At 40.6% G+C, this 13909-nt stretch overlaps 1 protein-coding gene across 5 annotated transcripts in view; it reads left to right on the forward strand.

The window, feature by feature from the left end:
• Window positions 1-13909, forward strand: part of znf385c (zinc finger protein 385C) — a 147395-nt gene that overhangs the window by 81988 nt on the left and 51498 nt on the right. Inside the window, exon 1 of one of the 5 annotated variants that reach the window (XM_086289784.1) lies at window positions 6900-7551. The exons of the other annotated variants lie outside the window; for them this stretch is intronic. Within the exon in view, the coding sequence (XP_086145910.1) occupies window positions 7542-7551 (10 nt within the window). The 5' untranslated portion in view covers window positions 6900-7541. Of the gene's footprint in view, window positions 1-6899; window positions 7552-13909 lie in introns of those variants that run through there. 5 annotated transcript variants of the gene reach the window in all.

Raw genomic sequence — 13909 nt, forward strand, 5'->3', positions numbered from 1 at the left:
AGAAATATTGTTAGATATAACAGATATGAGGAGCTATGTTTATTTTTAGAGGAGTTTATGTAAATGTATCTTGCAAAGCAACTTGCCATCCTTTGCTAATGGAAAAAGGGAAGTCTGGTGAATCCAGATGTTATCATGTAAACAAGAAAAATCTTGGTCACAAACAAAACTCATGATCCTAGCTTATAACATTACAGTTGTGAGAATGATGTCATTTTCTGGGCAGCACATTTTACAAGCCGTTCAATAAGTTGCTATTCTATTAACCTCCTAAGACGCGAACTCTTCCACGGCATGCATTTTTAATTTCTCTTTGATATTTGGGCTGATTGGGACCCGATGAATGTAAAAATAAAGAATTACCAGATTTATTTATTTTTTACCTAATTTTTGCTTCTAAGAAAAATGAGATCCACATATGAGGACATTCGTTTAAAATTTCATTAGAACAGTAGCAGTATAATGTCCTCATAAGTGGATATCAGGCCCTTGTAGAGCAAAATTGAGTATTTTGGTCTAAATAACCCAAAATGTGATGTCCACATATGTGGACGCCAGGTCCTAGGAGGTTAATGGTTTATAAATCATTCATTAATTCTTTATATAGCTGTTGTAAGCCATTCTGTTAAAGACATTCTGGGTTTGAAGGCTGTGGAAAATTAATAATTAATTTACTGTATGTCCTCTAGCTGCATTACTTCTGTAGTCTTTACTGCTGCTGTTTAATTCATCAATATGACCACCTAGTTTGTGTAAAGGATCTTCAGCCTATTAATCCAAAATACATGTATTATTAACTTATTTCTGCAACATTCACCACTTCACATATGATAGATTATACATGTTGTAAATGGTGCAGCAATAAGTTATTAATAAGTGTACTTTTGTCTGATGCGCTGGATCTCCCTTTTACAGAAAGTAAGGGATGGTGAATTAAATGATGAATTAATGAGCTGGATAAAAACTAGCCAAATAGATTTTTTTTTTTTACAACCTGGTCAAATGTTATTACCAATGGCTTGTTACTCTTTTATAAAACATAAAAGATGCATAAAATTTCCTTAAACAAATTTACCTTTTACTTTTTAGTAATGGCTAATTATTGACCCCCAAAATTAATCAACACATTTAAGAGTCAAAGAACAATTAGAATTGCTTTATTTAAAAAAATAGAAATATTAACATATTTCATTTCTGGGGCATCAATAATGCAGTTTTGTCAAAGTTAACATTGTGCCATCATTAATGTGCAAGGTGTGTCCATGTGCACAAACCTAACTAGTGAGTAAATATGAAGTGAAAAACAAAAGGAGTCAGCAGGTGAAATGAAAACTAAACATAGAGGTCCAAAACAGGCTGACAACCTTCCAGGCTGACAAATCTGCACAGCCACCTCTCCAGCACCTCATGCAGACACTGCAGGTCTTAAAACCAGAACTGTTATCTGATGGCAGCACAATATTCCCAGGTGCAATCCTTTGCAGCATCAAGAATGGCTGCAAAGGACAACACAGATGGGAGCTAACTAAGCATTTTTATATGACACTCCATGATGACAACACATTTCCTTATCAAGACAGATAAGGTGAACCACACAGCATGTTGTTGAAAAAAACTTGTGCTCTTATTAGTATCTGTTTTTCATTTTTGGGGTGATTTTAAATTGTATTTTAAATCCCGGGGTTTGCATGTAGTCGTATAATTTATGTAATTTGCTTGTTTTCTCTTTTTGCTAGTCATTCAAATCAGTATATGTTAATAAGGGACATAGAGACACAAGCTGGGAAGCTCATCAGTGAGCTGAACAACAAGCTAATAACTTGACACTTGGTCTCTTCTCCTTTAATGCCCGCTCTTAGACTTGCCTTCAGGTGCTTTTATGGGACTGGGCATCTTACACTGTCACCCATCAGCATCTGTCTTTCTTGTCCGCCCATTTTTAAATTACTTTAGTGCCTCACAGTCTACCTTCTCAGTGTTCCTTCAACCTGCTGTCAGTCTTTCTGTCACTTAGTTGGTTTCTCTTTCAGTCAGTCAGTCAGGTAGCCGGCATGGCCGTTACGCTCTGAGGATGTTCCTTTCCAGTGCTCTTCAATTCATTTGTTTGTTTGTTAGAGAAAGAGGGCGTGAAAGAGATTTGGGTCTAGTGAGAGATAGTGAAGAGGGAAAAAAAATGCTATTGAAGTAAGCAAATTGACAGAGGGATTGAGAAAGAGGGAGATCCATGGATGTCAATTTAAAAAGTGAGAGCTTAGTGTCAGGCTTTCAAAGAGGAGCGCGTGCGAGATGAGAGAACGAGTAAGAGATAAAGTTTATGATTAAGGAGAAAGGGGGAGAGTGAAAACTGTTTGTGGAGGAAGGGAATGAGAGAGGAGAGGACTATTGTTAGTTTAGAAAGAGAAAGCGATGGCTGTTAGCCTCCTCTGCTGCTGCCAGCCATTACCTATTCAAGCCTCGGCAGCAGGTTGGCAGAGAAAGCTCTAATTGAGGAGGCCGATGGCTTGGAACACTAGAGAAAGAGAGGCAGAGCTAACTTCTTTTCTTTTTCATTAATTAGCCTGTCACTCATTACGCTCTGGCATGTATTTGGGATCATAAAACAGCATGGCTGTGGTTAGATTTGATTGCACTTCTTGTTGTGCTGTCCAGTAAATTACAGAAAAAATGACTTCTGTACAGAATAAAGAAGATAATCTGCAGCTATGCATCATATCCATTAACCTCAAGGGCTGCGAAAAAGCATTTGTTTTTCTTAGTAAATCACACTCCCAAGCTCTCGTCCTCATGCTTTCATAGATTTATACAAACAACTCATCAAAAACAGCGGTGCCATTCTTATCGCACTCTCACATCCCCGCCGCATATTGGAAAACAAAAAGGTGGACATTACAAGGCTGTCAGGCATTGACAGGTATTGATCAGGCTGCTGTTGAGAGACTAGATGAACTTCCCATCAGTCTTTCTTGCTGTTTGTTGCCATCTGTTAATAACTAATGGAAGTTGTGATATTTGTGGTGAATGTGAAGAAGGGAGGAAGAAGAGGATGTTGTAGTGATGCCCAGATGCCACGGCTAAATGGATGTCACATGATATTAGGCTTGCATGGCGTGATACACCGCCATCATTCTGTCAGGTGACAGCATTTATCTCCATATTTCACATCTAACCCCCTCCTCCATCAGGTCTTGATCACTCATCACGCACTCGCTCTTTGTCCCACACTTCTCCACCCACCCAACCCACTGCAGCGACACTGTCAGCACTCTACAGCGTTTACACGTACTGCATAATAATCACAAGCTGCTCACCTCTTCTGGAGTTTCCACCTCACCTCCGTGCAATGTAACCAGCCAACAATTCATATTCTGTGCATATGTCACATTTAGCAGAAATGTTTCTTTTGCAATCGTGTTCTTTGTTTTGTTTTTTTTAACTTGTAAACAAACTTTTCAACATGTCTGATCTTCTTCTTTAAATCGCCAAGTCTCACAACTGACTCCAGTGAAAAATCTGTGGCTTTACACAGAGCCAGACGGTGTACAAAAGAACACAATTGTGGAAAGATAACACAATTTCATTAAACCTAAGTGTGACAGCTTGACCTTCTCTCCTCTCCAGGATCTGTCACTCATCACCATAGATACTTGGCTCTCAGCAGCAAGTCCACCAGTGTTAACTACAGATTTGCTGTCCCGCAACTCACAAAGGAACAGTAATGTCAGACTTTTTTTTCCTGCATTGTTTTTCAGTGTATAGCGTAGCAACTTGAAATGAACAAGTTGAACACTGATCCAATGACAAAGGAGGTCAAATGGCTCAAAAGTCTGAACAATATAATCATGAAAAAGAAAACTCCTTTATGTTGTATCATCCTGACAAGTCAATCTAGTATTTATTTTTAAGAGACCATCTGTTCTTACATCCATTTAGGCATAAATGAGTGAAAATGCTGGCAATGTGAAAAAAGTTCCACTCATGTGGAAATGTATCTGTGCTCCTCATCGTGTTTTTTAAGCATGTAGAAAAAGCTTCACCATGTGAGGCTATTTTGATTTTGTTCGTTTTAATTTAGATGGAAATTTCACTAGTTAAGTGAGCTAATTTTACAATTTTCACTTGGTCATAGTGTATTCTTGGTTCATGCCACAGCCTGTCAAGTCAAACACAGTAAAGATCACTCCGCCAGAACTAAATCAAAGGTGTGAATCCCTGCAACTCACCCTGACTTTTACATGTAGTCATAAATTCACTTAGGCTTATGCCCTTGGAATCCAGTTGACTTAGAATTGTTCTTATACCAATGTTGGAAATAAACATTAAAATTTATGTTATAAACCAGTGTACGGCAATTGAAGAAAACAGACACAGTGAATCAGGCTCTCTAATACAGTCCCAATCAAAAGTTTAAGACCACTTGAAAAGTGGCAAAAAATTATAATTTGCATGGTTGGATCTTAACTCATTCACTGCCATTGACGTCTATAGCCGTCAATGGCAGTGAATGAGTCAATGGGTTTAACTCATTCACTGCCAATGGCTGGCAGTGAATGAGTTAAGAAGGTTTCGAGTATAGCTTCAACATGCAACAAGAAGAAATGGGAGTGAGGCAAAACATTTTTTTGAGAATGCAATTAATTGAAAACAATGCTTAAACTGAAACAGGCTGTTTTACAGCCAGCATGTTGCTCACTCAGTAACTACTGAGTTCTCAGTGTGTGGACTCCTTCCTTGTCACCTATACCTGTTCTGGCATTAACATCAGCACAAGAACTGTGTGCTGGCAGGTTCATGGCATGGGTTTCCACTGTAGTGCTGTAATTGCTTTAGGACTCAAAAGCTGAATATAATTACCTACACCAACTTTAGGCCATATTAAAGGAGGGCATAGACATTGTGACATCACTCACTGATTTGTGAGGTCCTGTTTGGAAGACTCAGTTTTAGATGTAATGCTTTTTCTATCTTTGTTTTTGGGGGTCTTGAAATTCTAAATTATAAGCTTTAAGTTCTAATATAATCTTGGAGCTTGCCAGAATATTATTTTTCAGGTAGTTAAAAAGAGGTCTAATTAGTGACTCAAATTAGTCAAGACCTACTCGACAGCTACGAGTTACATTTCTCTGTATTCACCCCTCATCTAAGTGGCCATGCCTGTAATGATGCACAACTTTTTTTTAATTATAATTGTCCCTCCTCCCTACCCCCATTTGAGATGTAAACATATTGATTTCAGCTGTAAAGGTGAGAAGTCTATGTGATTAGTTTCACTTTTGGTGCCAGCCTCAAGTGGCCTCTTGAAGGACTGCAGTTTTTGGCACTTGTGCTCCGATTTCATTTTTCAGCCTCATAGATTTACTCTAGAACTTGACTTGTGATGCAGCTAAGAGCAACTATTATTAAGCCACTGCAAAAGGTCCTTAATGGACAGTATTATAAAAGAGCCTTTCCTCAATATATTATTAAAAATACACATAGGCTTTGCGGTGGAAAAATTGGCTTTTATTTAGTCCCTCAGAGAGGTGTAAACATTGTTTTCTCTTAACATACAGTATGGAACAAATAGGCTAGAACAAATCTTCTTGGCTGAGGCTGACTGATGTAAAGCTTGGAGCGATTCCCGTGTTTCTAATTAGCCCAGGCTCTGGCATGGCAGCCTGTAGGCTGATGGTTGGCATGAGGCAACAGAACAGCCCAGCTGCCCCTGTGTCCCCTACTCTGCCCCAAAGGAGAGTCTCTGGGTCTACTGCTGCCTTTGTGAATGGCAAGGAACAGAAACCTGGATTGGAGAAGAAAGGTATAGTTCACACCCCGCACAACACTCTGTCAGAGACAATATTTCATGTTTAAAAAGGAGCTCTTCATCAGCAATCTGATCACTACAACCTCTCCCTGCTGCCATGCTCCACTTTCTCACTTGCAGCTTTACTCTTTGGAACAGCACTCTTAATAGCATCATGACAAACTGACTGTTAAAGAGCATCATGTATATAGTATCAGTTTAATGTAAAGGTTGAATTAGACCCTTTGAATGGACAGCAGACACAGCTGATGAACACGTTATTTTTGACTTGGACAGCGGATGTCAGGAACAATTTAAAAAACATCTGAAAGCCCTCTTCACAATGACATGAACACAGCAAGGACCAGTGGGCATTTCAGCCAAAGCAGCAAATTGAATAAACTAGAAGCAGAGGAACAATATAGACAGAGAGAGACAGACAGATGGGGAGAAGAGACAAAGTATATGATTAGGTAGAAATACAGTTTAAGTAGAAAAGCGGAAAGGGGCGAAAATGGAAACGAAGAGGAAGTGAACTGCAAGCGCAGGAGAGGCGGAGAGGGAGCAATTTAATGCTGTAATTAAGTTCCCGATAGCACCCTGGGAGATGTGCTTTGGCGTAGCTCCAGGACAGCTTAGCATTACACCAAGGCCCTTCAAATCACAATCTACTTACACACACACACACAAACACACACATAACACACAACACGCCATTTGAACAAACAGAAATTTAATTCCGAGTAGGCTCTCTGCGCTCTCGCAGCCAATTTCAAATCCCCGAATATGTGTCAGCTTCACCAAATGATGCATCGACAAGAAGAGACACAAAGGAGGCGCAGACTGGCAGAAGAGACGGCTGTGAGAAACCATCACTTGCAGTCACTCTCACGTTGCTCTCACTCACACATTGTAGTGCACACACGACAGTTGCCTTGACAAGTGCGCACAAATCATACTTATGAGAGCACGAACGGAAACCTGTCTCAGAAAATATTCTTTTCTTTCCCTTCATGTTTACCGTGCACCTGTCATGCTTCTTCTATCCAGACCTGCTTACTGCTTCTGCCTTTATTTTATTGATTAATTTATCTTTGTTTTTCTGAGGCTGCATGGCAGAACATATCTGAAGCCAACGTCATTCCTAGTGCTGACCTACAAAGCAGTAAGTTTGACAAGATGGCTAATGTGTTGCCAAGTTGTACAGGTGTGCAGCTTGTCTCTGTGCAGCCCTGTCATGTTAAAGGGGCTCACCAAGGGGAGGAGAGAGAAAGATGTGGGACTTTGGAGAGGAAAGGATGACAGGAGGAGAGAACTCAGAGAGACCTCAGAGAAGAGAGAGAGAGAGAGAAGAAACAGGCAATTACACCCAGCTTCGCTACCACACTCCTATCCCTCGCCTCCTTCAGGCCACGCGGAGCAGCAGCACGAGCAATAGGATTTTAACTGAGGAGAACGCGCATCAATAGGATCTAAGATTTCCTGGGAATTGGTCACCAAAGACGGGGGAGTAAAGGATACAGTGTTGACAAAAAGAGTTGTCTTTGGAAAGACAGGAGAGGAAACAAGTCCTCTAAAATCGGCTCCAGCACATTCCGAGGCTCTTCTTTAAGTGCCGTACGCCTACCGTTCGCACCTTCGTGCTGTCCTCGCTCTCTGGGGATAAAAGTGCGTAAATATTATTATTTTTATTTTTTTTTACCGTTTTCACGGCAGGTGACACGCCGAGCTGTAGACTCACAGATACGGTCCTGGAGCCACGATGCTGATCGGTAAGTGTTAAACACCTACAGTTCTCCACTTTACCGGTGATAACGCGGCTGCGCTGAGTAAGCAATACACGAAAGATTCCTGAAAGGTTCCAAATACAACCGTTTCAGGATTTCGCGTTGCAACAGTGTCGATGGGTAAAAAAAGATCTTAAAGCATGTTAATGCAAACACACTATGTGGAGCAGGCGCGCTAAAAGTCCTTGTCGAGGAAAATGAAAAATCCAGGGATTCAGTCATTTATCGGGCTCGCAAGTTGACCATTTGAAGTGTCTTTTTTTATGATTTATTCATGAATGTCCTGTGCGCCGTCGATTACATGACTGTGCATCAACAATCACCGCATTGTAATATATCTATATCACTAAAGCACTTCTGGATGGATGCAAACTGCATTTCGTTGCCCTGTACCTGTGCATGTGCAATGACAATAAAGTTGAATTCTATTCTATTCTATTCTATTCTATCAGATTATATGAAGCTCAACCAAAAGTGTGCGTCCTGGGTGGTTCGGAGTTACCGACACCTCACACTCCTTAGTCCTCTCGGCCCATAGATGGAACTTGTATCTTTTATCACGAAAACTTCCACCGTAGATTATCATTCATATGGTGTTGTTCTTTTTTCATTTAAAACGTCACAACGTTCCGAGTCATCAGTAATAATAAAAAAAAAAACCTCAAAACAAAACATCAGTCTGTTTGAGAAAAATGACCTTCTCAAACATCAGCTAAATAAATAAAATAAATACGTTTGCTTGTGTGTGTGTGCGTGCGTGCGTGTGTGTGTGTGGGAGGGGGGGGGGGGGGACTATAATTAGTGGACATTTGTAAACCAGTTCCTGATAATAAGCATCATAAGCTCGTTGTGAAGAACGACGTCATTAACCTGACGTCTCAGTGCGCCTTCAAACAACTCGTTGTTCATTTTTTTATTAATAAATAAAATTGACCAGCTTACCCTGAACTATTCAAGTAGTGATGTTTGAAGATCTCAACCTTTTGGGGGCTTAAAAATAAAGCTTTGATGATTACTAGTATGTTTTGATTGAATCTGATAAAATTGGCATAGGCATTAGTGTAAAAGCTGTCCCACTAAATCCAGAAAAGAGAACTTCATTTGCATAATTAACTCAATCTCAATGGAGGTGTATTTTTTGTGTGTATGGGCTGAACAAAGAATGACTAATGGACCCAAGCTGCTGGGCCCCTGTCCTTCATCTAAAATCCTGATTTAAAGCATGTTCATGGCTCAGTGCAGTCTTACCTTTCTTCAACAAAATGCAACTGTTCCTGCATTGCATATCAGTGCTTCTATGAGTACTCCTTATTTCACTTTCAGAGACAAATAAACAGAAAATGTAGCTGAATTTGGGGAAAACATCCAGTTCACAAAGATCTAAAAGAAATACACTCATAGTGTTGTGTCAGACCTCTGGATGTGATGGCTCCCGCCATAAGTGTGACTGTGTGGTGATTTGCGATCTCGGTGCTCTTAAAATGGCTTCGGAGCATGGGCAAATGACTCATGCAAATGGATGCCGCATTAGCATTTCTCTAGATATTTACTCCATGTCACAAATGCAACCTTCTAATCCCTACACTAGTAAAAACTATCGTCCATGGAGCACCAAAAGCTTCCAACACTGAACTGTTTTACTGAAATACCATCTTCTTCCCTCTCTCGTCAGCGTTCTTTCCCACTCGCCCTTTTAGTCAGCTCATAAAGAACTGCTCTTCTGTCAAATGGAGCCCTAACTACTTGGGCCTTTGTCCTGTGCTGATTTCTTCTCGGCCATTATGTCGTCGTAAAAGCCAGTTGGGGTGTCACTGGGGAGCTTTGGCGGCAGTGGCTTCTTCTCAGTTCCAGATAACAGCCTTTACTGGACAATGGCCATTATTAGTCACTGTGTTGCTGTCTTCTGACACAGACAGTTCTCTTCATATTGAATATTTCAGTATTGAGTTGAAGAGCAAAAGACCTGGTAGTGGGGGCTTGACTTTGTCTTACTTCACTCATCCATCCACAACACCCCCATCATCCGCACAAGCGGGGGACAGGTTGCAGGGCTGCGGGAGAGCTGATTATAGGCTTCTTCGGGAGTGGGCGACATTCTTCCACTTCCAACCTTTTTTTTGTCTGTGGGATCTGAGGTGGGGGATGCATAGGAAGCAGGGCTAATCTGAGCTAAAGGGGTCCCAGGGTTGATCAGGGGTAATTACACAGGGCTAGGATTACAGACTGCGACCACTTATTGTGGACTGGCCACACCCTAAAAGTAGAGTTGTATTTTTTTTAAGTAAAACGAATGATTTATTCATAAACATACTATTTGTGATTTCCAGATTTTAGCTGAATGTATAATTTCATTTGTATTGCTTGACCTTGAAGTGTCAGTGTCCACTTGGACTTGTTTCTAGTTTTGATCTGCAGAAGCTGCAGGGTCTTCTAAGCAGTAGGGAGCAATGGCTGTTTGAAGTGGTGGTGCAGGTGGAGGGGATGTAAATGAGGAGGTTAATGAAAAGGCATTGGTTCATTTCCCACAAACCACGCATCTGTGCCATCACCAAACCATCAGCCGATTAAACGAACAAGCTCTTCCCGAGTGTGTGTTACGCCGACTGTGTCTTTTTGGTTAGAGCAGCTGTGGGCCCCTGTCTGGACTGACGGAGTGAGTGCTCTTCTGTGTGTGTGTCTGTGTGTTCATCACTCATTATGATGGATGAATCTCCCGAGCCTCCTGTCTTTTCATTCATCCCTCACGGACCAGAGGGACGAAGGTGGAAACTCTCCAGCTTCTGTTCAGCACACCTCTGCCTACTGTCTCTCTCTCACACGTGCACACACACACACACGCAGGCAGGCATATGCCCAGAGAAGACAAATAACCCACTTTAGTAGCCCAACAAACACCTCACTTCAGATGACAAATCTGTAGTTAAAGTGACTTTTGTATTTTTCATTACCTCAGTCCCTATTAATCTGCATTATCTATGTAAAAAATCTTGTGTGGAAATGAAAGAGTGCTGCCACAAATAGTATATTATTTCATATTTATTGTTTCTCATCTTACTGCATTTTATATGTTTTATCCACTGGAGTAAAGTTCTTTCCCACTTTTATGCAGTTGTCGATGTCTGTGTGAGGTAATCTTTCACTTTAATGTCCCGGGCTGCCATTGCTTCCAGGTAACGGGAACAATGGGATGTGTTATTACTCCAAAACTCTTGTTCTCCATACTGCTTTTTGCTGTAGTCACTAATCTTGATCTCATTTTATCTTTCCCAGCAGAAATCAGTTCATGAGGTGTAAATTTAAAGACTGATTCTTCTCGTAGAAACTCTCACGTCGTTGCACATTGTCAAGCTGTTGTGTTTACTGTTTTTTAGAGTAGTTTGTGATGATATGGTGTTTTCATATGTGAGTCAGAAATTCTAATCATAATGCAGTGTGTTTTGTCACGGCGCGTTTGGACTTTTGAGATTAGAGTGTAAAGAATCCCCCGAAATAAATAAATAAAAAATATTAATAATGATAATAATTCCAGTCTTTGATGGAATTCTTTATGTGTCATAAAAGGGCTGGGTCTTTGGACAGAACATCCAATGAAGCTGAAGATGAAAATTTAATAATGAGGAAAGTGCGGCTTTGGAGTAAGTTAGTAGTTTAAGGCTACATTAGTCACTGCTAACATAATACACCTGAGTCTCAGACTGAACATTTAGATGGTCAAGTGAAGTCATGATTAATGCAAGAAGTATAATCGCTGTTTATTATTATTATTTTTAACTGTCTATTTTTAGTCGTACTTAGTGGAGTACACTTTTAGTCTGGAACAAATTCCTTGAGGGAAGTGTCCTGCAAACGTTGCTGGGCATCTCTTGATTTATCTCCACTATTACTGAGAGAAAATGTAAATGTAACTGGATACATAAAAGGAATGCTGCATGTCATAAATCAAAGCGAAATTACACATTTGAGTGGGCGCATTTTGATGTTGAGACTGAATCTTTCTGACCAAATGATGTTTAGGTAGGTTGGAGAACAGGATGACTGAGCAGACTGCTGCAGGAGCATAATAAGCTTTGTCTACACGGATACACGGATGTGCACGCAAGCGTTAAGACAAGCTAGAGGTCAGCAAAGAGCAAAGATTGAAGGTCAAAGAATTTATTATTACAGTAGTGATTTGTTCTTGACTACTGAAAATAGTTTGAACTTCCAATTTAGCAAAATTAAAGACAATATTATGATTTTTTTTCCCGCTCAAATTACAGTGTAAGAGCAAGCAAAAGGTAAAGCGAAGAAGTCCACTTGTGGTTGTATGGTTGGGCAGTCAGTCAAGTTCCATGTCCCTTTTTATTGGCCTTGTGGAAACGGTCTTATCATCGTAGATGGAGAAAATGGCCTTGATGTGAGAGCTGGCAGAGCTCCTGGATAAGTTACTTCTCTGGCCGCCCTATGCGGAAGAACAAGGAGTTTCAGTTGTGCTATTTTCTTGTTCCAAAGCAGACCTGCAGAATGAGGCCAAATTTGGACCTGTCTCTATTCACCGAGTTCCCTAAGCCTAATCACTATCAAATCCAGTGATCTGAGAGACAGGTATATTCAAGTGCCAATCATTCCCAAGCACAGAAGAGTTCTGCGCTTCTCTTTCCAGGGAGTACAGTATTAGTACAACTGGTTACACTTCAGTTATTCTCTGCTTCTGCAGACCTTCTCCAAGTGTGAATGGCATTGTAGCCACTATTTGGAAAAGGTAGGGTGCTGTTTTATCGCCTCCTCCCAGGAGTCAGCTTCAGGTAGATTGGATGAACAGTTGTCGAGAAAAGCAAAGAATGCACAGCTGTACACAGATTCCTCGGTTGGTTCTTTCATTAGATTCATTAGATCTTTTTCTTGGAATATTTTTTTCATTGTAACAGAGGCTGTTGTGGAAAAGTCTGATTTCTGTTGCGGCACATTATAGGGCTACGTGTGTTTTCTTTTGCGTGTGTAGCATTTGAACGCATGGTTCGTATGTACTCCTTCTTGTCCCTGTGCTCCCCGTGGGGAAATTGCCTGTGTGTGAGTGCCAGTTCAAGTCATTTCACTGAAGTGACAGCATGGGTTTGATTGGCCCGCCTGCTGGAGTGATGGCTTCTGGATGCTGAGAGCTGTAGGCATATGTGAGCCTCAGCGGGAGCTCTGACAACATGAGAAATGTTCCCACGCTGCACTCTGCACCAAAACTTCACCATTTAGCCTCTCATTCCCTGGGTGCTGAGGCTAAAGATGGAGGCCTTGAAGAGAAACAGCAAAACATCACTTGCACTTTGTGCTTGTGTGTATTTGTGTATTTTTCTGAGCTTGTGAATTCTTCAACTGGTAATGCAGCTTTCAGCTGAAGTGGGTGACTGGTCTACTTGATGCTCTGACCTCTACTTGTGACTACCTCTACTTCTCACTCTAATGAGTGACAGAAGAGCTAAAGGCCTTTAAACCAACAGACTGGGGGATTAGAAGACAGGGAGAATAAATGAGCATAAAGGAAATAAAACCTAAAAAGGAGATGGAACATCTTTCCTAATCTGTGTTTCTCAATTCTCTCTTTGTTCCATGTGTATTTCTAGGTCTTCAAATCAGACTGTTACTTTCACAGCCACTGATCCTCATGCTAGTGCAGTTATATAGACAAAGGCCATCGATTTTACAGTCAAATCCAGCCATCAGAACCTCATGCCCTGACCACCAATCTGCAATTCTCAGGGGTCCAATGGGCTTAATAGAGTGCAGCGAGTGTGTAAATGGTTGGAAGTGTAAACAGAAGATGCAGTGATCCAGCTCTAATGGCTATCTTTGCTCCAGCTCTTTGTCAGCAGTCAGGATGGTGACCTTCACCTGTACTGTACGCCATCTCATGAGCGTTTAACAGTGCAGTGTTCTCAATAATAACTACAGTGGCAGGAAATTATTATCCAGTCATTGTCCTATATGCACACATGCACAAACACCAATTTACAGAAAAACTGGAATTATTACAGACTTTTTTCAGTCATAAAAAGACAACAAATCTATAAAACATAAAAAACAATGAACTGCCCTTCAACAGAAATAAAAATTTAAAAAAAAGATTATCAGCACTCGCTGTTAGAGGCTTATTTCCATCAATTATGTTTGCAAATAGTAAACACTGGAAATAAATTATACACTTGAGGAAATGTTCAAATATTTGTGGCTAAAAAGGATTGGGGGTATTCAGCAAATCACTGAAAAGGTAGAACTCAGCAAATTCAGCTGTGGTACAAACAACAAATGAATATACATAAATCAATTGACAAAATGCAATTACCCAATTGTGTGGTTTGTATTTTCTGTGCAC

Source organism: Aulonocara sp. 'chitande type north' Nkhata Bay, linkage group LG4, assembly GCF_057382095.1.
Source record: "Aulonocara sp. 'chitande type north' Nkhata Bay isolate Kocher_YH1m ecotype deep benthic linkage group LG4, A_spYH_male_GT1.1, whole genome shotgun sequence".
In the NCBI taxonomy this organism is placed as follows: domain Eukaryota; kingdom Metazoa; phylum Chordata; class Actinopteri; order Cichliformes; family Cichlidae; genus Aulonocara; species Aulonocara sp. 'chitande type north' Nkhata Bay.